General features: G+C 42.8%; 1 protein-coding gene across 15 annotated transcripts in view; it reads right to left on the reverse strand.

The window, feature by feature from the left end:
• HECW1 (HECT, C2 and WW domain containing E3 ubiquitin protein ligase 1) overlaps positions 1-10,123 on the reverse strand; it is a 203,647-nt gene extending 193,524 nt beyond the window's left edge. For 6 of the 15 annotated variants that reach the window (XR_004306356.1, XR_004306357.1, XM_032442999.1 and 3 more), the window contains exon 1: positions 9,843-10,085. Coding sequence is in view for 10 of the 15 variants with exons in the window: in XM_032442999.1 (XP_032298890.1) it covers positions 9,843-9,872 (30 nt within the window). In the remaining 5 variants the exon portion in view is untranslated. Of the gene's footprint in view, positions 1-9,842 lie in introns of all 15 variants that reach the window. The other 9 variants (XM_032442995.1, XM_032443005.1, XM_032443002.1 and 6 more) reach the window with 6 other exon arrangements.
• Between the last annotated feature and the right edge of the window lie 14,010 nt (positions 10,124-24,133).

Below are 24,133 nucleotides of genomic sequence, written 5' to 3' on the forward strand. Positions count from 1 at the left end.
GCATGCAGATTATTGTTAGACACAACACTGAATTATGGGGAAGGACAGAGGTCAGAAGACTAATATTGATGACAGACATTTGAATCCAAGATCAAATGAACAGGATGTGCATTAGGCATTAATGCTGAAAACTGTAATCCTCAAACCAACACACACTGCTACTGGCCCTTGCTTTACACATTAACTGTGTTTAGAGATCTACAGTTCTGCTCCCAGGCATCCTAAAAACACCTCATTCTTGATATCCCACATGCTATTCAGCACATAAAATACATGAACAAGCCCTTGGAACAAGCACTGGCACCAGAAACTCCCCCTCAGCCCTTTAAATCAGACTTATACTTCCCCTTGCTCTCTGGCTGAATGAATTTTTGAATACTGTATGCAGATGACAGCAGCTGGCCAGATGGGCATGAATTCTGCCCTACAGTTACATACACCTGGAGAAGCCTCCTGCCTATTAGGACACATTCCTGGAAAGTCATAGATCTGCATTTGATTTTAAGGTGCATTACAGAAATGGCAGAAATGCAGCAGTGCACTGGTACTGCCTGCATTATGCAAGAACTAAAAGCCTTGGGGAACACAGCAGGAGCCCTGCTGCTGTCTGCAAGTAAGCCAGTAGCATGCAGTCAATACAAGCTAATGTAGTATGCCTCCTTTTAGGGCAGCACTGCTTAAAACATGGCTGTAATACCCCTGGACATAAGCTGGTATGCTCACTACATCGTGTCACTACATTTTGTCATGCAGACACAGTAACTCAGATCTCCAGTTGTTTACATCCATCTTTCTACTTTTGTTTCAGGGTGTATCTGTGTCCCTCTCAGGATCATGCAGGAATGAGCTATTATTCAGATCATCAGTATTGTATTTATATCCCTTTTGGTCCAGGTAGTTAAAGGAGATGAACTTAGCTTCCCAATGAGTTATTGGAAGGCCATCACACAGATTGATCTCCTATCCATCTCTCAGAGCTATTACAAGGGGGTCACAAGACAGCCAAACACATTATTCAACGTGGACCTCTCTGAGCTGCTAGCAGATCCAATGCAAATCAGCAGGCTCCTACTTACACATCCAGCTCCATGTTCTTCCCTTGCTGAGCCTAAGAGCTACAAGCACACGAGCCCTGAGCCTGCTGCCACCACCATCCCAAGGCAAACTAGGCAAGCTGTCTTTCTGGTGAGCCTGGGATTCCCTAGGCAGGTAAACACCCCCCAAACACACACACGCACACACGGAGATGCAAGAATTAAGTTGGGAAAAATAGATCAAAGCAGGCATATATTTAACTTGAGAGCCCAAACCACAACTGTACTATACTGATAAATCATTGTACACATAAATTCCACATTTTATAATCACTAGGATGACACTCTTACGTGAATAACGTGAAGTGATCAAATTATTTTAAGTGAGCTGAGACTGCTGGAAACATTTATATTCCCATTTCCAAATGTCGGCTTAGACATATCACCTCTGACTCAAAATATCACATCCATTCTTTCTCTCTGAAGAAGGAACTTCTTTCTGCCACCACTTTTGGGAAATCACTTCTCAGCCATTTCCAGTGACAGCTTTAGACATCTTTTGTTTTTCAATATGGTGATGGGGAAAAGTGGAGGTTCCTGAATGAGCCTGGCATGGGCTGCTGCCCCTGTCCCAAGCTTCAAAAAGCCACTTTTGCAGGCAGGTTAAGCATTAGAGTCACAGTGTCCAGTATGGGCAGAAATGCAATGAAGGGAGAAAGGGCACAAGGGCAATCTAGAACTTCCACAATGACCTCTTGGGTTTGTGCTGATCTTCCAGGCTGGACAAGATGCTATAGCTAATGACAAGAGGAAGTCACCATGCTTCTCTGACAAGCAAATCTAGCAGCTGATCCTTAAATGGGATTCCTAAAAGGCACAGACTGCTTTCATCCATCTCTAAAATCGATCTCCAGCCAAACCTTAGCAGCACAAAGAGCAAGATGAATCCACAGAAGCATCCAGAAAATTTCACCACACCTTTGGTATGGTTTTCCTGTATTTTTTTGGCAGCACAATAGCTTGTTGATTTTGTTCACTTATTTCAACCTTTACAATTCCCTCTTCATCGATACATTCTTTTTAACACTAGTTGTAGGGCATCTCAAGCAGGCACTCTCTCTGCATCTGTTTCTGATTTACACACAGTTGAGCACAGAAAGATAAAAAACATTTTAGCATTCATGTACTTCTGCTTAGGGGATATATTTTTAATTTGGAATATCTCAATATAGTTGTTAAATACAGACACTGAGTTTTTTTTAATACACTTTCTATTAGGCACAGAGTATTAGCATGAGCTACAAACACGTTCTCATTGTCCAAGCTAAACAATGGCCCAGGAACACTGCATGTGTAGCAAGGCATGCTAGACAGAATAACAATGCTTTGCAACTAGCAGGTCTTGCAGAGTAGAAAGGGGAGAAGGAAGTGGGAAGGGAAATAAGGAGAAAAGAATGCGAGAAGGAAGCTGTTAAAGAGAATGGAAACCAATGGGCAGAAGGTGAGTATGAAAAATCATTGAGGAGGCTTGCTTTGAGAATGACACAGTTCTGAGGAGCATGAAGGAATACAAAGTAAAATTCCAGGAGCTGATAATTGTTCTACATCCACGTGTCGTCCCTTGGACCTATTGAAGAAATTCTGCCTTCAGTCAGATGTGAAATATCATTCTTCAGTGGGAACTTAGCTCATATAAGAATGAATGAATGTATCCCTTCCAGGCATAAAACAAAATCCATTAAGCAATGTTAAGAACTGGAAAGCAAAAATGAGTAAGTCAGTCTAACTCTTATAAGCCACTATAGTAATAGGTCTTGGAAAAGGAGTTCTGCCACAGGGTCCAGTGCTTATATGCTGGAACTCTTTTCTAGCCTAACAAGAAGAGAACAAGAAGGAAAACCAGTTCAGTTCATTATCTCCTAATAGCAGTCTGGATACTAACTCCTGTAGTTGTCTCTACCTTAGCCTGGTGCTAGAAAGACGAGAATGAAATGTCAGTGCAACTACAGAGCTTCCTTATAATACTCAGCTTTGTTTAAAAAAACAAAAACAAGCCTCAACACCCCCACAAAACAATAACCAACCAACACCACCGTCACTAATAAATACATAAGTACATATATCACAAAAGGCCAGATGGTACTGCTCTTCATCAAGCAGAGTTTCCAATAACTTTAGTAGGTGCTTTATTCACCTTCAGACCAAAGAATGTGACTTAATAATTCTTTTATTTGTCTCAGTCTTAGGTCTCTACTCTGGTTATGTATGTAGTGTTTCTGAATCATGGTATCAACCTCATGATGCCCTTTCCAAGAGCACAGTGAAGTCAAATGAAGTAACTTAAGTTCATGACAAGATTCCACTCCTAATTCTTACATAGATTCCACAGGCCTATAAGCAAAGCAGCAGATTTAATGGCCTTTCACCAGTCTGGAACAGCATAATCTTGGAAACGGCTGTTCTGACTCCAGGATGAAATACTTCATCCACATCTCCCTTCCTCTTTCTACCTTAAATATAACTAAATCTCACTATTAAAAACAAGATGCTGCTTCAGAGCGTAAATCTGTTGTCTTCTTCACACAATCATGCAGCTGCAAACAAAAAGTGTATATTTTTTTATTTTTTATTAAAAATACACAGCATCTTTTTTTTCTTTTTTTTCTTTTTTTTTTTTTTTCCCCACACATCATTGAAGACGTTTGACAAATAACCCAACATTTGATTGATGCTCTGCATTGGAACATAAATTGTAAAAGTTTAAATTTTCCTGAGGTTGCTTTAAGACACAGGCACAAGACTGTCACAAACAACACCACCAGTCCTGGCAGGGCCCAGGTTGGAAAGGAAAGCATTAAGCTGCCCAAGGGACCACTCAGACCCATCACCTGATCTCATCCACCACTGTGTCAAGCACTTGTAAGTAGCAGCCTCCCCAACTATTTGCTATGTCCAGCAGGGAGGAATACTGCAGCTCCAATTGTTCAGGAACTACTTTACAGCAGGTGCTCAGCTCCCAAGCAAAGCCAGATTATCCTCAACTTCATTGCTTCTTACCTAGCTCGGCAAAGTTCACGCCGAATGCGTTCTGCTGAAGAGACAGGCTTGGGCAGGATGGCTTGTTTGAGGGAGAAACAGGATGCATGGCAACACCTTGTGTGCCCCGGTGGTGCAGGTGGTAGGAATGCCGCATTTCAACACTGGGGCCTGGGTGTTCGAATTCCCCTTTGGCGCAAGTGGTAGAAGTGCCGCTCTGCAGCACAGAGGCTCGAATCCCAGGGGTTGGACTCAATGATCTCTAAGGTCCCTTCCAGCCCACACAAGACTATTACTATTACTATTACCTTTTAAGATCTACGGAACAGCTCCTTGATGTGTCTGATTCATACAGCCAGGCACTCAGAGGAAACTGACCAACACATGGGAGGGAACTTGTCTGACAGTCTCTGAAAGCATTCCCCATTGCTTGCCCTCCTCTTTCTGTCCCTCACGAAAAGCAGATGATTTCTTGCTCCACCTCCTCTGCTGCCACATGCTGGGGAGAAGTATCCACCTAGCTTCCTCTCTGCAGAACAGGTGTTGTGGGTAGCACAACAGCTCTTCCCAAGATCACAGGATGCCATTCTCAACTGAGATGATGATGTGTGAAAGCACTTTGCCAGCAACAAAACAGCATGTTCCTCCTTTCTGTGCAGCAATAGTTCTGTCGAACCAGACATTCTGGGACCTGAGAAGCCTGATTCACCTAAATGAAGGTGCACATGGCAGACATTTTCTTATGGTATGGAAAAATTAATTATATCACATGACACATATCAGTACTGGTGTTCAAGAGCTCATTAGCAAAATGACCAGAAGAAGTGCTAATAGAAACGAATGCCTTTAACATCACAGGCTTCCCAGATGACTCTTGCTACAGAGATGGATGGCAAATCACTGTCAGTCATCTTTATATTCCATATTGACTACATTGAAGCAATTACCTGTTTATTTTTAGAACTTGTTCCATTTTAACCACAAGTGATTCACTCCAAGAGATGTTTTCTGCTGCATCACCACTTCATGGGTTAACAGCTCTCAAATTTAAATGGCTTTAAATTCTGGGACAAACACCTACTTTTTTTTTCTTTTTTTTCTTTTTCTTTTGCCTCTAAACATTAGATGGGAGTTTTAATTCAGGCTTAAAACAAAACAAATGCTAGTCTTTGGTAAGCATCTGCAGGGAAATATAAAAATATCTGGAAAATGTGAAAACGAGTGCCCATTTTGCTAAACGCATGAAATGAAACCTCCGCTGAGTGCTCAGCAGCAGCATTCTGATTGCTGCACACATGCTCACTTCCAAGTCCTCCTGCTCTGCAGCAGGGGAAGGCTGCCTGCCCGCATCCTCAGAGAACTTTGTGATGTGATGAGCTTAATGGTCCCCTACAGGAGCCCAGAACTGATTGTTTCCTTTGACATTTCAAACACCAGCATGAGGGTTTCCCTCTTCTTTTAATGCCTAAAGGAACAACCCATTTTATTGCTTCCCCCAGCCAACTCAAGGTTTATCTGCATTGTAGGCAATAGTCCAGACTGGTGAATGAAGGGCTGGGAAGAAGCCCAAGCTGCTGTTCTCCTGTAAAATGAGGAGTGAGGTGGAGACCAAAGGAAGGAGAGTACTGGGAAGGAAAGTTTCCTCCTGTTACTCCCTCTGGAGGGAAAGTACAAGCAGGAGCTGCCCCAGGTGCTGCAGTGGGGAACCAAGTCCAGGGCTTAGCTACTGCTTGGCTCAACCCAGCTCCTGCCTCCATCTGAAGGGAGCAAGCTTCTGGGACACAGACCTTCTCTTACCCCCAGAAATTTGACACCCTTGACAACTGCATACCTACTCTGCCTGCAGCCTGGGACCAGTCTTACCAGTCTGTATGCTGAGGGAGCCACAAACATCCCAAATGAGAAGGGGAACTCCACCCTACCCAAGGGGCAGCCCAAACACCTCCAGAGAGACAGCCCTGACCTAAACTTCAGTGGAGTATCCTACCAAAGCATTCCTGATTAAAAAAAAATAAAATGGACTCAAAGTCCATTTTACATCTACAAGTCCATTACACAGCTGCCTGGCCACCATTCATTAACTGTAATGAAAATGACCTGGGGCTCCTTGCATCAAAGAATCTTGTCATTTCTTCATTCTTTCCAAACATTTTGCTGAACTCAAAATTCAGCTGGAAAACATCAAATGGGATAGGTGGCATCTCTGCCTGCCCTGATCCTGGCTGTGCTTTTACTTTTCCCTGTGTTGCATGCCCCCCATCTTCATGAGTATACCATGAGAAACCAAAACATTTACTTATGTCTTAGGGCAAATGCAGAAGTATATAAAATTTGGCCTTACACTTTATTAGGATTAATATTCATCAAATCTGAGACGAGGAGAAATTTATTTTTGAGGAATTAATCCAAATCTCTGCAGTGCTGGCCAATTAGCCACTGCAGAATTACAACAGCACATCAAACCTCATAAGAGAAATGAGTGGAAAAAAAAGCCTTCAACAGAAGTAAAACTGACTCATCTCTTTACTGCCAACACCAAGAAAGATGCTGAGCGTAAACAAACAGCAGACATCCTGAGGAAAATAGGTAGTCACGATGTCTTTTAATATGAATAGTCAGATAGACAAGATGGAGGGAGCAGGACCATCTTGCAGCTACTCTGGACCTAAAGGAAGTGACTAGTGGTGAAGTTTCCAGGAGTGGCAAGGCCACCAGGGACCTGGAAGCAGAGAGAAAGTTGATAAGTCCCTGTACATGGAGAGCTCCTCACTACACAGACTGCAGAGCTGCAGCTGCAGGAAATGTGATCAACTCAGGGATGCCACACGTACATTTAGATCTCAAAGCTCTCAATGGTCTTCACAAGCCACTTTGACCTGAGCTGGCTAGCATCCCATCTGAGAGTGAACCAGTGGACTTGTACAAGTGTCAAGCTCTATGCCCTGTCTCTGCACGCTGACATCAGTCCTGTGAATATCCCTAGATGTGGGGAAACAAAGTAGGTTAAGACTTGGGATCAGAGAGCCCTGGGAGAAACATAAGGAAAGTCACCATGAAAACAAGTTATATTTCCTGGCAAAGTCCACCATGACCAACTAACTACTTTGTTACTTACTAAAACCCTTTGTTTAAACTTTACCTCGCAGGTGGGATTAATGAAGCTGTACTGTTAGAATTACTTTTTTAAGTAGCTTTTACAGGAGTTGAAACCACAGAGGCAACCTTAATGCCTGCATCCCCAAGACTGAGATTTCCAACGATTTCCAAGAATGGATCACAGAATCACAGAATCACAGAATGACCCGGGTTGGAAGGGACCTCAAGGATCATGTAGTTCCAACCCCCCTGCCTGGCAGGGCCACCAAACATACGCCTTTACTAGATCAGGTTGCCCAGGGCCCCGTCCAACCTGGTCTTGAACACCTCCAAGGACGGGGCATCCATAACCTCCCTGGGCAGCCTGTTCCAGGACCTAACCACTCTCTTAGTAAAGAACTTCCCCCTAACGTCCAACCTAAATCTTCCCTCTTTTAACTTAAAACCATTTCCCCTAGTCCTGCTATTATCAGCCTTTTCGAAGAGTTTACTCCCCTCCTGGGAGTAAGTTCCCTTCAGGTATTGAAAGGCTGCAATGAGGTCAAGAGCATCACCTCTTTGTTAGAACAGCTCCTGGCCTGACTGTATTCAATACAAAGACTCTCCCATCTTGAATCTCTCACACAGCATCAGAACCAGCTTTTCAGAGTATCTCAGAAACAAACTAACATGCTAAATCTTACTTTGGTCCCTATTCAAGTAATTACATTGTTTGTATGAGGGCTATGAACAAAAGCAGCCAAGGAGAAGTATTTAGCGCTTTCATGAATGAACACTGCTCAAAGACAGAGGAAGCACGTGCAGAACTCCAAGAAGCTTCTCCGGGATCATCTTGTGATTGCAAAGAATGCTAGATTGTGCACCACCTGTATGAAATACAAACCACAGAGTGATACATTGCTTTGTTTACTAACAGACCTTAGTCAGTTATTTACTGGACCATGATAAGTACCACATTGTTTGTCAGAATGCATTTTAAAAAACACAGCATACAGATTTTGAATCTGTTATTTAGGATGTTCTGAATCTGAGTGGATAGTTTGGTTTCAAATTACTGCCAGTTACAGGTATTTATAGCTCCTGATAAAGTCACCAAGTGCATTTTGTGCTTTGGCGCATTTCAGTTTCACGCAAGCACATTTAAGAGAAAGAGCTGACTGATACCAAAGAGGCTGGGAGGCCAATGCTCAGGCCACACTAAGCCAGATGTGCACCACTGCACACATGACACAAGCAATACAACATGCCACAACCACCGAGTCATGTGCCTTACTCCTCACAAATGCTGGCCATTGGAGCAACCACCATTCTAAGCTGACTCCCACTCACCCAATGAGAAAACTGAATGGGCATTTCTTCCACAGGGACAGGTATTCTCTTTCCCACCAACAGACTGAGCCTGTATCACAGGCGGAATGCTGTGTTGGCAAAATGCATGCTGCTTGTTATATCTACTCCCTGTTTCAGTGTGAAAATCAGCATTGTACTTGCGCTGTCCAAATGGGTCTACACTACAGAGACAGAGCAGGGAGAGCAGCCAGGATACACACTGCACTCCACTTCTTTATGAAACACATGTACTACATAGAGAAATTATAATCCCTTCACAGTAGAAAATCCAAATTTCCAAAATGAATCCCTGGGCTAAAATGAATTACTGTATTAACCACAATTCTGGCATGAATACTAATCAGAGAAGCACAGCTGATCACCTGCTATGTGCCACCCCTGGCCAAGCAGTTCTGTGTCCTGATGGTGGGGTGCCTCCAAGGGCTGGATGCCCCGATGGCTGGGTACCCCCAGAATGAGATGATGGTGCTGCTGGGCCACTGAACTCTCTCACTATGCACTTCTGCTGAGTGCAGCATTTAAAAACAAACAAACAAAACAAACCCCAAACACACACACACACAAAAAAAAACAAACCACTACTGCAGCTCTGAACAGCAGGATGCAAAAATCTAAGCCCAGGCCAAGTAATTTTTTCTTTAAGTATAAAAAGACAGGAAACAAAGCAAGAGACAACGCATCGTACATGCCTGTTTTGATGCAAATCCATTTTCCATGAAGGCACAAAACAAGAGAAGCATCATTCTGCAGTGCTAGAGGCTAGGGCAACGTTCTTAACATACTCACAATAATTTTATTTAATAGCTGATGAAAAAGGCAGTTACATAAGAATGCAATAACCAAAACATGAAATCCTGAGGTTAGATTACAGCAGAACAGGAGGAGGGAGGAAAAAAAAGGCAGTTTGTGCCTTAAATTTTGCTGCATTGTCAAGGAGCCAAAAACCAGATTCGGACGTTTCTTCTCCTAAAGGGCAGAGCCACGACCACGGCAAATCCCGCACGGGACTCCCCGCCGCCGGCACGCATCCACATTCGCACCATGCAAACGGCGTGCGGCTACCCTCGGCCCCGACACCGTTCGGCGGGCAGGCCAGATGCTCCACGGAGAACAAAACCACGCCGCCGCCCCTCGGACACACGCACACACACACACGCGTACACACGAGTGCCCTCCGCTCGCAGCCGGCTGTCGGCTTCCCGCAGCACCGCCGGTCTCTCGGCACAAAGGTACCCGACACATCGCCCCCGGCAGGCCGCTGCCGCCCCTCCACCGCCCCTCGATCCCCCGGGAAGGGCTGGGCCGGGCGGCACCGGCCTCCCTTACCTGGACAATGCCGGCCTGGGCACAGCTCATGCTCCCTCCGGCAGCGCGGCTCGCAGGGCTCACATCCCACACGTGCCGCCTGTCAGCTCCCCGCGCCGGACAGCGCTGCCCGTGTGTCAGCCCCCGCCGAAGCTCACCATAGTCCAGCAGCACCGGCTGCAAAGTCCGCAACGCCGCCGCTTTCCCTCCTCCCCCTCCTCGCCAGCCTCCTCCCACCGCTTCCTGTCGCCGGTTACCGGGCGCACGGAGCCACTCACACGCCGCGGCGGGCGCCCGGCAGACCGGCCCGCCCCTCAACGCGACGCCCGGCTAGGCCCGGCCCTCGCCTCCGCCCCGGGCCGCCTGGGGACGGTCGCCAGCGGCCCCTGGGGGTGGCGGCCTGCTCCGGGCCCACGCCGGGACCCTGCGCACCTGGGAGCGCCGGAATCGGTCCCCACCGCAGGCGGATCTGCGCCGCCCTCAGCTCTGCTCGGCCGGTCGCACCTGCCCCTCGCGCATCTCCGGGTGGGAACCTCGCCCAAAGCCGAGGGACCGAACGATGCGTGCCGGCACCGGGGCAGGAGAAATCAGCTCTTTTCTCCTTCTTGCTCCCTCCCGCAGCCCTGCAGCCCCCCTGCTGATACCCCGCCAGTAGTACGGACTCTGGGGTTGATGACTCATGTCTTCCCCCTCACACACCAAATGACATCTACCCCGCAGGTGAAACTCTGCGGGGAGCTGACGCCACCAGCCCAAGCCCCTGAGGGATCCCCAGCCTCCCCTCCTCTTGCTTTCTCTCCTGGACAGCGTTTTATAAATCGCACCCCCTGGACAAAGAAACCCGCAATCCTACAGCTGGGAAGAGAGGGAGTTTCAAAACACAGCTGCCACACGCGCTTTTCTCCCAAGGGTCTCGCGTTTGTACTAGCATCGATCCCTGTGCAGCCGACTCACCAAAAATAGAGCAGGAACGCTGCTGAGGACTGCGGCGAGCAGCAGCTTGCACCGCGCTGTGCTTGCTGCCCGTGCCCAGCTGGCGGAGGGGCTGAACACCAGCACTAGGCATCAGCTGGAAGACAGTAAATGCAGAACAGCAAAGTTCTGCTTGGACTCTTGCCGGATATTTGCAGATGCCTTTAGGTAGAAATGGCATTTTGCAACCATACCGTTGGAGTGGATCTTCCCCCTTCTCCATGCTATTAAATTTGTCATTTTTTCTAGAGTCTTCTATCTCACAAGCACAGGCAGTGATAAAAAATAAACACTGATTTCCAGTAGCTTCACAGAATTTAAGCTAAGTTTGCTCCTAGAGGCATCTTTGCACCCAAGTCAGACTGAACTGGGAAGGAAAATGGGTACACTGATGGAAGAAATCTCTGATCAGAACTACTAGCACCAGACCAGCCGGCTGCTTCACTGGTGAGTCAGAGAAGAGAAGAATGCATTACAAACCCACATCAGCTCCTCAAGTCAGACTGAGATACAAACAGAGCTGCTTGATATCTCAGCACACATCTCTGTACAAACATGTTTCTGCAGGCATTTGAGAAACTTGGTGTGTTCAGATATGCACAGAACTTCTGCATCTAATGAAGCTGTCCACTGCTCATGGATTGCTAACAGCCTGCAGGAAGCCTCAATCCAGACATGACACTGAAACTGCTCATGGTAGACACCTGCTTTTGCTCTGGCAACTTGAAAGTCTACAGAAGAAATAGAAGAAAAACCTCTTTAGGAACCCCGACTGAGCACATGCTTTTCTCTTGACAAGCTACCACCTCTGCTTTCCTTCTAGACCGAAAAAACCATCCTGAATCTCCTACAGAAGCAGCAATTTTAGATTATCCACTGTTGGAGTCTGAGTAAAACAGGAGACGATAAAATTAAGCAAGCTGCATATTCCATGCGCACCTCCTGTAGGTGGGCATTTAAATTATGAACAAAAGATAAATGTGATTCTGTGGCAAATGATTCAGAAGGTAAACCTAGGTGTTAAAATGATCTTTTCTCTCATGTTGTTCAAAAGAAGGAAGTTGTACACTTTGGAATTAAAGTGGCTTCCACTGTAACTTTACATTTTACTGAAAAGGAGAAGAGTTACATAATGCATGAGGAACTTTAAAATTGAAATAAAGTTTGGCATTCCAGATGTTTATCTGCATTATAAACACGGCTCTGAATTTTACATGCCTACCTGTTATACACTCCCTAAACTCCCACAGACTAAATCTAATAGCAGGTGTTGCTGTCCCACAGGCAGAGTAACATAACATTTTCTTGCATCTTTCCAGCCCTAAGCTAAGGCACACTTAAAGACAATGTGAGGTGAAGATAATTTGGGCAGCCAATGTGACTGAGTCATATGTCTGTGTTTTGCCGGGAAGTAGCAGAATGTTGGCAGCTAGAGTAGTCCTGCAGAAGCATGAAATAAGGTCAAGAAAGAAATTTATTTTGTAACTGGTGGGGCAAGAAAAAGCAAGATGAAACAAACACATATTTCTGTACCAAATATTTCTGAGGGCCCTATGTGTAGGTCCTGGATTTTTGCAGGATAAATCTCATTGCACTTCCAAAATCTGTCATTGCGGTGGCTCATTTGTGCCTGGTATCTCTCAGGGCAAGTTCTTAGCATAGTCTTTTGAGCAGAGGGTTTGCAGTGATTCTCAAGTGGTTTGATCAAAGAAGTGCTCAACTCAGAAATTCTAGCTATTCCTAGCAAATATCACATACACCTACATCTGGAAAAACAGACACATACAGCATCTGTCTTGCTACAGTCAAACTGTTAGTGTTCTCATTAAATTTTATTGGACAGAATTAGCTTTTTATTAGCAAATCAACTGCCACTGAGCTGATATAATATGGCATTTCTAGCTGCTGGACTTATTTGTGACCACACATCATCCTTATATCATTAGATCACATGACTTCTCATTATGAATTACTTGTTTTGTTGGGACTCAGAACTCCATTATTGATTTCAACACACACAGACTGTCTTTTTATCTTAGCTGATGCAACCCAATATCTTTTACTGTATTTTGCCTTACACAGATGGGATTGCTCATATATCATTTGAATGCTGTGCTTATGCATGGCAGTAGTCACTTGTCTGTGATGTAGGTACTAGGACTTCAGGCCTAATGCAATATCCTGATCTCCATCCCTGTTTCACCCTGGGTGTACAGATGTATTTCTTTGCATGGATATTTTATTACTAGAGCATGGGTATGTATTTGAATGTTGAGTGAGTTCCTGCTGAAAGTGGATTCTCGTGGCTTTGCTCTGCACCTGATTCCTGATTTTGCAGTTCTGTCCATTCCTACATGCCAGCCCAGGTATTCACCTCATCCCTCAGTAATTTAGTTTAGCTCGTTAATCTAGAACACTTAATCTGTTTTTCTGGGTTAATTTTCTAAGTTGAACTGGTGTCAGACCAACATCTCCCACCAACACATTAGAGAGGGATGTGAAATCATTTGGCCAGCAAGAAGGGGAAAAAGTGAGATTACTCCTTTGCAAGGCAATTAGCCTCACTAGATTAGTTCAGCCTTCTCATGAGATCTCTCCCAGACTGAACAAGATCAAACACAAGACAAGCAGGGATATTCCTCCTAGGTGGTGAAAGCCAAAATTGTTGCGTATGCTGGTAAATATAATTCTACTGTCTGCATCTAGACCTTGGAAAATTTTTGAAGATGTCAAATACTTGATTGTTTCATCCTCTCTCTCACCAAGGGTTCCCAGACAAATCATTAGTAATTTACTTTTTTCTCGACACTGGCCCACCACTGAGTATCAGGTCTGTTCTGACTCTGTAGGAGAGAATAGAGGAGTTCATCGTCCATAGTCACTTGGCTAACAAACAGTTCCACAGTAACAGAGGACTGAATTTACAGATGAAGACAGATGGGTTTATGGAATGGGAAGGGACTGAGAGAGAGGTTACACTGAGCGCAGAAGGACTGGAAAAAGATCAACCAAAAATGGGCCAGCATGGTAGGCCATATGTCTCTTCTAAACATTTTTTCTGCTCTAGTAGTTTGATTGCCACAGTGCTTCATAACTGTCTATGTTCTGAGACTTCAGTGGTTTAAGGTTTTCTGTTTTCTTTTGTTTTCTTTTGGTGGGGAGGTGTCTTTTTTTTTTTTTTTTTTTTTTTTTTTGTAGTTGGCACTGCTTCCAAAAATCAAACAAGCAACATCACCACCACTCCATTTTGTGTCAGGTTTTTCTACATGCATGTATAATTAGAACAATGTGAACACAGCTGTAGTATGCACAGACCTGAGGCCGTGCTCAGTAGTTCTGCAGGGTCATATCTACCTCAACACACAAATATATTGAGAATAAGTTTGACATGAGTTCATTTGCCACTGTCTTCTTTCATTTGTCGATTAATTCTACTAATAAGAGAAAAAGAAGTGGATATGCATTTAAACAACACATTCCTTTCAACTGCAGCCAAAATAAACTACTGTGAAATATTTTCATCATTCAGGACAGATGACCTGAGTATTTAATGCTTAGCCCACTGCAATATTTCTGAAAGAATCAACCATTCCAAGTTTAAACTCTGGCCAGTAACAAAAAGGGAGCTTGATTCTCTATCCCAAAGTTGCCAGAATTAAACTATGCAGTGTGGTGCTGAAAGGCCTATTTTTTTTTCTTTTTTTCTCACCAAAAATATCAGTTTTTTAAATAAACTCTTTCTTTGCTTAATGGTTTAAAAGGACACCAAATAGAGCAAGGCAGTGAGATACAATATATCTCCCAAAGTAGTGCTTTAACTGTTCATAGCCTTGCTCCCTAGCACGCCGGTGTAGCTGTCTGTCTGTTTCCTATTTTCTGCACAAATCACTACCTTTTTGGTTTTCAGGCAGGAAATCCAGGGCCTGGCCCACTAGCAGCAGAACAGCAAGGCCTTACCTTATACTGCTCCTGGCCTTGTGTGCAGCCTGCTCTCCTGGTTGGGACCTACTCCCTATCTGAGCCCTGCCTGCTTCTTTAGCTCTCCTCTTGTTCTTGTCACTGCTCTACCAACTATTCCAGCTCATCACAAAAGCTTTACATGTAAACATGCTGTTCTTTACTATAAGCTTTTTTTGGCTCTTCTTCCTAAGAAGAAGAGCTCTTCTTTCTGCAACTACAGTGATTCCTCCTAGGCCTCAGCCCTTAGACTAACACCTGAAATCATACAAACTTTAAATCATGCCACCACATCACCATTCCTGCTGGACGCAAGAAGCTGTTACCTCATATTCATAATTTGACCTCCTCTGGCTTTCAGCTTCAAACAACTGTGACAGGTCTCATCTAGGAAGACCAAAGGGCAAATTTACAAAAATTAGACATAACAGCTTGCAGGGTCTCAATACCTAGTCTCTAGTTACAACCAAGACAATGTACACAAGGAATTATTGCTATAGATAAATCTTCAAAGTTTTAAAATGCAGTTTGGGGATGGTTGTTTTTCTTTCTTAAGTTGCTTGAATTACACTGGGGCATTTTTTTTTCCAGCACACATTTTAGCAGTTTTAAGTTTAGAGGTCAGCCTGCAAAAATCCCAAGCAGTGTTTTTATTTTCAGTGATAAGTACATGTTTTCAGCAGTTTGACTTTGTCTTAGAAGCACGTTAGCATTCTTAGTAAAAACTACTGATTAGGAGAAAACAGCTAAGTTACAGTTGTACCTAAAACAGATCTGTGTGATACATACTGCTGAAAAGTACATAAGTGAGAGAAATTCCAGGTCTTACTGTATGTACCCAACTGCAATACAAACTGAGTCTTCTCATGAACACATGGGTATCAGCAGCAAAACATAGGCCTCATTAATTCTGTGTGATTTGAATCACACCTGGAATTTCCTTCTCTTTTTATGTTAGGCATCTTTAAAGCCTATCTGTTTTCTGAAGTACAGTAAAAGTTCACATTCATAACTCCAGGCTAAACCTATGCTAAAATTTAAGAGAATTTCTTTCTTGCTTAGCATCTCTACCTCCAGCCTTGGACTGGGGAATTAAAAGGGGTTCATGTTTGGCTCATGCAGTTCTAGCAGAGATGATTCTCTATTGGGAACTTAGCAAACGAGCTGTTAATAACACACCAGCTGAATTGCAATTGTCTCTGCAGAGCTAGCAGAAGTAAAAAGCAATAAAAACTGTTTTGACACTGTTGTTAGCAGATGTGACTGACTACATGTACTTTTCTGTTGAGTATGTAGGAGTCACAGACATTAGATCTTAGACCAAACCATGCAGAGTTTGAAATGGAAGAATTCAGGACAGAGTTTTGGAAGAAAATACAGAAGCAGCTGAAGTTGTCTCTGTGTGCCATGAGCATAGGGCAGCACCTACAAATTCTTTGTCTAAGCCCGGTTAACCAGTCCTATTGGTGCAGTTTCTCTGCAAATTACCAAGAAGCCACTGGGTGTTACAGCACAGTAACAGAATTTCCCCTGTAGGGTCTCTTAACAGGCACAGGCCTCTTTTTATCCTAACTTCCCAACCACATTTTCTCTCCTCCTTTCTTTATTGGCTGAAGTACTCAGAGGTTACAGACTTTCCAGTCCTCATAATGCATGTTCCTCCTTGTTTGTGACAACCCCATCTGCCATACATCACATGTACAATTAATTCTAACTTTATGTCGCTTAGGGCAGAGAAGTTAATATTAATTAACCTATTAAACCTGCACAGTAAGTCTGAATTTCATAAGCTTAAGTTGTCAGTCTACCATTGTAGCTTCTTCTGGTCCCAACTGGTTCTTTTTTCTGATAAACCTTATTTGGTGAGAGTTTCAAATGGTTCTTCTTCTGATGAGGTTTATTTGGTGGGAATAGTTATTTGGCTGGAGAGGAATTTTCAAGCCTCTGCACAATTTGCAAGGACATCAGACACCTTGTTTGCAAGCCCCTTTTATCTCAACCTGTTTGTTTTTTCCACAAAGGAAATGGACTATGGAAGGCATGACCAACTGGCAGCTCATTACAGCCCATACTTTGGTTAGACCTTTGCCCCACAACATTATGGCCATCCTCCTCAGAGTATCCAAACATGATTGAGCTTGAATGAATCAAAAACACAGAATTAACAATAAGTCCTCTAAACATGCCACTTGCAGCAGAGGCCTTAAAAAAAAAGTATGAGCCAAAGGGAGAAAAGACATGAATTAGCTACAAGGGACTATCTGTCCCTGTTAGTCCGCTGGACAGCACTGCCTCCTGCATCTGTACAAGGCATGAAAGCAAAACACTGGAAACATCCAGGAAAAAGGGACACAGTGGGATCACTAGATACCATATTGGCATAGGCAAATTATCACCAGACATATGAAGTGGCTTTAGTTCTTAGTGTAACAACAGTCTATACATTCTCTTGGCACATCATTTGTAATTTAGTTAAAGCACAGGAAATAAACACTTCACTTTCCTCTTCACCTGATGTAGGATCTGAACTCTTTCATGCTACTTGACATACATAGTGCCCAACCGATGTGTAACAGCCACCAACATACCTGCGTCCCTCATCCTAAGTTCTCTACTCAAGACCTGTCTGACAGTGATAGAGATCCCATGAAGTTGGATCCACCTCCGCAGGATGACCTGCTGGAGGTACTTCCACCTCCATCAGAGCATACTGGTCACCATGCCATCACTGTCAGGCTGACCAGAAAGTGATCACGCCCCAGGGATTGCAGAGATGCTAGGATCTATCCACTTCCCTCCAAGCAGCCACCTGCTGGTGCTGATCCTCCCATCCTCTAAGTTTACTGCTGGCTGAGAAAACCCCAATTCAGGGCCATCCTACAGGCTCATTGGATTACCATTTCCTGGTAATTCTTTGCACAGCCAAGGCTCCTGTGAGCCTGTCTTTCCCATCCCTCTCCCTTCTCCCTCCACAAGACCTCTCATTTCTTCTTCACAGAGTCCTGAGGAAGAGGACAGGACTGAGAATGGTGTTCACTGAACTGCTGTGCTGGGGCAAGAGAAGTCCAGCGGATGGCCCTGAGCTCCTGGAGGCCTCAAACATTCCAGAGTTGTGAGGGTTCCATAAGTTTACTGTTAGCTGGGAAAATCCCAACTCAGGACCATCCTGCTAGTTTCTTTGTATCTTTTATAGTTTCCATGGAAATAAATAGGAAGCATTACTTTAGGTGTGACCTACATACTTTAGATGTAGCCCAACAGAATTCCTCTGACAATTCCTCTTCATTCATTGAAGCCCAAGCAAGCCAAAAAACTGAGCGCCCATGGTCTACTGTGGTCTCCTCTCCCACACATGTTTTCATTCATGTGAAGAGCTAAAGAGATTGTGCTGCAGCAACTTTCTTCAAGACCAGCAAAAGTTCCTGTGTTTTCCTGTCAACAAGTTTTTGCCTCAGGGACAAAAAAGAGTTAAGTACCAGGAAGAAGTCTGAATGTACAGTAAAAATGGTGTCTGGTGGGAAAAGGAGACTTAATCAATAAATGGCATTAGAAGACAGCTGACATGACCAGGAAGAATGTTGTAAGGAACACTGGACACCCAGAGCTTGAGTGTATTTGTTCAGAGGTTGCTCTGCCTTTGATTCATTCTTAAAAACATTTTAAACTGCAGTTGAAATGAACATTATCCCTGTAGGGCCGATTCCTGAAGACTTAATGCTGCTGTGTTTTCAGAATAATTCATTCAGATCAGAATCTGACTGTAGGTATTATGAAAACAAATCAGTATCAAAGTTCAGCATTACCTTGCTTGAGATGACATATACACAGGAATAGATTCTTAATTCCTACATGAGCACCCATTTTTGCACTTTTCAACTTATTAACAAGCTCACATTTTCAATTTTAATACAAAAACTCTAAGTAACAACTAACATTTCTTAAATTATTTTTTCTTTTAAAGCCTAAAACAATTAATTCCCATGCCATTAATATCTCACAGACTCTGTACTTCTAAGCAGGGAGAAGGAAGTAGCTGAGAGGAGGATGTCTGGCTTCACTATAATCCAGTAATTTTCAATAGTTTGTACGTCTGGCTGCAGATGAATTTCTGCTCTGTATATAATCAAAGTATTTGAAGAAGGGGTAGAAAATACAGTTTGCACAGTTATCCAGAGCTGTCTGGCTAGTGTCTATGTAGACACTAGCATTGTTCCTTGTAGACTTACTCACTTTTGATCTGTATCAACATTTTCCAGGGTGGCACATGTATGTTCTCAGTAGTACTTTTGTACAGCAAAAATTTCTCCTACAGCACTTGCTCAGCCACAATCCATAGTTCTAGAACACAAGCTGTCCTGTTTACAGATGCATGTTTCTTGCTGTCAGTGCAAGTTCCTACTCCCAGGAAGTCAGGAAAGATAACGGGAACAACAACTGCTGAATTATATCCCATTGACAGACTTTCTTTGCCAAACTGTTTAAATCCTGTATCTGACTGACAGAAGGCTGCAACATTCCTCTTGGTAAAAGTCTTCTACCAAAAATATCATTCTACCAAAAATAAAACTAACAATGCAACATTCCTTTTCTTCTTAGAGCTAGCTGAACATCCTGCCCGATGTTCAAGCACTTCTGGATAACAGTGCAAGAAACTTAGGACAAGAGTTATTTTTACTGTAGCTGCTTTAAATAGTGTTGGTGAAATTTATAGTATTATTGTACTGTACTATTCAAAGTTATATTCTTTTAAAATAGCTTTGGCACTAACAGTCTTCATGCTTTAAAAGTGAGTTAAACCTAACACTCTATTTATATAATTCTGATGCATTATTGCAAAATGTACTTTATGTCCATTATTCTTTTCATAAATTTATAGTTTGATTAAAGCCCTTCTAATGATTTTCAGCTTTTATGCAAAATTATGGTTTCTAACACCTTTGATAAATCTAAACAAGCAAACTAAAAACAAGGGGAAAATTGTAATGTCTTCCTAAAGAACTCTATAATGATTTTGGCCAATATCCACTGTCAATAAACAAATTATTCTCTTTCTGTAACACTGTAAGAGATACTGGAATTTGGTCCCATAGACCCTGGGCTGGTCAGACTTCCTGCATAGCTTTAATCTACCTGCTGTGTCTGTTCCTTATGTGCAAAATCAAAAATATTGCTTTACCCACAGACAAGTCACTAAGCAAAAGACCAGAAAGGCTTGTGAGAATGTCAGGTCACATGCATGTTATGGACAGTGGGGATCATGGAAGTGTTTGGACAGACAGGACGAGATACAGGCAGAAGTGCACAACAGTGAAGGAAATGAGAAATAATAAGGTAAACAAGTTAATTAGGTTTGTGGGGCAGAATGAACTCCTTGCTTTTCAAGGTCTGAAAATAAGCAACAAATTACTTGCAGGCTGAAGACAAACTATGTCTAATCCCACATGTTTAAATTCATGCTGAAACAGATATTATATACTGAAGAATCTTTTAGGTATCTAGTATTCTTCAGATAAAAAAAATATTGCTTATCACAGAAGGAAGATTACTTCATTACTTTACATAATATTTCCAAGTATCTCTGAAGAAAACAAATGATGGGCATAAACTGTAGAGTTGTAATGAGAAAGAGTAAAAATCACTTTTCTCAGTTTTCAAGTGGCCAGATAAGATAGTGAATTCAGAATTACATAGTTAAAACCTCTTTTAATTACGGATTTACTCAGATATGGCTAGCTGTATTACAGAAGAGCAAACAGTAAGTAGAAAATCTTCAAGGAGAAGCAAAGGATTGAATCTGAAATATTCTCTCCATTTTCTGTTGCAGTATTTGAGTTCTTCCGATTGACAAAGAACTACAAATACTAAAAACAAACAAACAAACAAACCCTCAAAATATATATAAGCAGGAGATGAGACACAGAGATCTAATCTTCACCTGAATGTTACTGATTGTTTTTTAACTGGACAGGGGGCAAAAAGGCATTACTAAGCTAGGCAAGTTGAGCAAAGTGGTAGAATTATTTCCTTTTCTTGACTATGTAGCCAAACGCAAATCTGAAAGTCACCTGGAGGATGACTGCTTATAGCAAAGCAACTTGTCAGTGGAACAGCTTTTATTTCCTTTGCACTGTTTTGTTTAAAATTGTTCCTGAACTTATGTTGATTCTTCTGCTCAGTGTGATTTGATTTCCATCTTGGTGGAAAATACAGCCAGAAAGGATTAGACCAAAGGCCAAAGGAAGTTTCAGATCATTGTCAGGAGCAGATATACAAAAAGAACAGAGCAAACACAGCAAAAGTAGTACAGATCACTGCACTTCAGGATGCAGTGATACCATTTTATAGGTCATTTGTGTTTGTATTAAAATATTAAAGCCCCTGCATAGATGTGCTTATTTTCTTCTCATCCAGTGCCTGCAAGTCTGTGCATCTTTCCCACGAGGACAGCGGTGTTGCCATAACCATAGGGTAGTCTGGGTTGGAAGGGACCCTTAAAGGTCTTCTAGTCTAACTCCCCTGCAATGAACAGGGATATCTACAGCTAGATCAGGTTGCTCAGAGCCTGGTCCATCCTGACCTTGAATGTCTCCAAGGACAGGGCTTCCACCACCTTTCTGCACAACCAGCTCCAGAGCCAGACCACCCTTACTGTTAAAAAAATTTTTCATTATGTCCAGTTTAAACCTCCTGTCTTAGTTTGGAACTATTTCGCCTTGTTCTATCATCATAGACCTCACTAAAGAGTCTATTCCCTTCCTTCTTAAAGCTCTTCTTTAGATATTGAAAAGGCCACTATTAGGTCTCCCTGGAGCCTTCTCTTCTCCAGCTCCCTCAACATGTCCCTGCAGGAAAAGTGTTCCATTCTTTGAATCATTTTGTGGCCCTCCTCTGGATGCACTCTAATAGGTTCACATCTTTCCTGTACTGAGGACTTAACATCTGGATGCAGTCCTCCAAATGAGATCTCACCAGCACAGAGTAGATGGGCAGGATCACCTTTCTCAACCTGCTGACCACTCTTGTTTTGATGCAGCCGGGGATATGGCTGGCTTTTTGGGTTGCAAGGGTGTAAGAGATTATTCTTTCACACCATTGTCTCAAAGTTTGCTGAGGACACAGATGGACAAGTCCTGGTCAAGGGTTGAGAAATCCTTTGTCTGAACGTTTGCAGGCCAGGGCAAAGAGAGAGAGTGATAAGCCTGGAGTTTATCTCGAGGGAGATAGCCTCAGGAGATACTGCACATGACTCTCACTCAAGCACCCAGGAATGCCACACTAGCAGAAGAAGGACAAAAAGGGCGTACAACCATGAGATTAGGGTGTCTGACATCAGATTCCTCACGACCTGCCTCTCCCCCTAGACTTGCTCTGCACTCTACCTTCTTGCTGCCTAAGTCCAACCACTCTGCTGCTGCTTTCCCCGGAAAAGGTGACTGACCTCAGAAGCCTCACAAGCTGATGCCTACATGCTGACAGACTCTCCTGGGCCTGCTACCTGAGACCTGCTGCTTCCTCCTGGACTTACCCTGCCACTTCTTCCTGGTACCTGCTTGATGCCTAAGGCCAGCCATGCTGCTGCTGCTGCTGCTCTTCCCCTGTGCTTTTGCTTTGTACCATCGGAATGATGCACAGTGGGACACTGCTAGGTCTTGGTGGTGACTATCCCTGCTTTATGCAATTTTTGCTTCTTTCCTATATTTCCTATTGCCTTCTTTTCTTTTCCCATCACCCTAACTCATAGTAGTCACCAACCTCCCCATCCCCATCTTCCTGATTAAGATTTGTGATAAACTGGTCAGAGCAGCATTTGAAACATTGTTTCTTAATCTCATGTCAGGTATACATATATCAAAGAACCTCCTATACATTAGAGCCAGACAAAGGGCACAGTGCTGGCTCACATCCAGTTTGCCATCCACCAGTATGCTCAAATCCTTTTCAGCTCCATCCTTACGTCTGCCAGCTTGTACTGATGGCAGAGGTTGCCATGACCCAAGTTCAAGATCTTGCACTTGGATTTACTGAACCTCATAATGTTATTTGTGTGATAATTTGCTTCTTCCTCTGGACATTCTCCCAATGCTCTGTGGAGAAGATACTGCAGATATTCAAGGACCCCCTCAAGTCATGATATTCTTCTTGAAGAGTACCAACATAAAATATTTTTATAGAGAATAAAAGAAAAAGAAAAAAAAATGCAGATTCTTGCCTTTCTTTCCATTTCAGAGTTCTTTTCCCCAAGACAGAACCCCAGAGAGTTTTCAACATGGAAAGCTTCACAGCTAGGATTTAATAGCTCCAAATCAGGAATCATTGGAGTTATAGTACATCCAGGACATCAGAAAATGTTCATAGGACAGGGCTGAGTAGCTGAGCTATCTGTAGGAGATAACAGGAAGAGGGGGGAGAGAGAAAACCCCGACAGTCTAATCCTGTTTGATTTAATGCGTCACATTCTGAATAGAACTTTCTCCATGCAATGAGTTATTTTTCAGTTTGCCTGTATGTATATTTATATGAAACCTTTCGTTAGTTCAGGAAACTATGGAAAATACCTAAATTTTTTTTTCATGTCCTGTTTATTTTACAGGAAATATGTTATGTACATTTTGTGTATGTTTTTCCTAAAGAGTCATTTATATAATCCATTGTTGTTTCTACTCAATTTCCTATGTCTCATAATACTCTCCTAATCAGGAAGTGTCCTATTTTATGATTAATCCAGAGGAGATATGTGGAATTGCTTTCTATGAAGTACATTTTTCTTAATCCTGTCTCCAAACTGCTTTATGTAACAAAAAATAAAGGAGGTGAACAAAGTTTAAGATTCAAGACCATCTTATTCAATGCTTACATTGCATAGCTTGATAGTCTTATTTTAATTTTGACATACACTTTGGGTTATACCATCTTGAATTACTTCACTTGTTTTACAACCTTCATAATGGATTATGAAAAGATATGTTAATGAAGTAGGGAATCTGGAAACATTTTTATATTTAAGGATTAGAATTTAAAAACTTGCTTTGGTCCAGAATAAAATATAGGTTTGGGATAATCTTATTGTTCAATAACTTGATTTTTTAAAATACTTCTCTTAAGCACAGGCAAATACCTAAACCTGAAGTACTGCATCTAAATACACACTGTTAAAGAAAATTTGAATATAAAACACTGACACTGATTACTGATTCTCTTTCTAAATTATTTCCTTGATTATATAGGATTGCAGCTACAGCTCAAGTTTCAGTAGGTTTGAATTGACTCAATTGACATTTCATCTATTGACAGACTTCAGATCACAGTAAAGGATGCTACTGATATTTCCTACTTGCATATTGATGTGGCCCTTATTCTTGATCTGGTCTAGAAAACAAACCACA

Source organism: Coturnix japonica, chromosome 2 (assembly GCF_001577835.2).
Source record: "Coturnix japonica isolate 7356 chromosome 2, Coturnix japonica 2.1, whole genome shotgun sequence".
Taxonomy (NCBI): domain Eukaryota; kingdom Metazoa; phylum Chordata; class Aves; order Galliformes; family Phasianidae; genus Coturnix; species Coturnix japonica.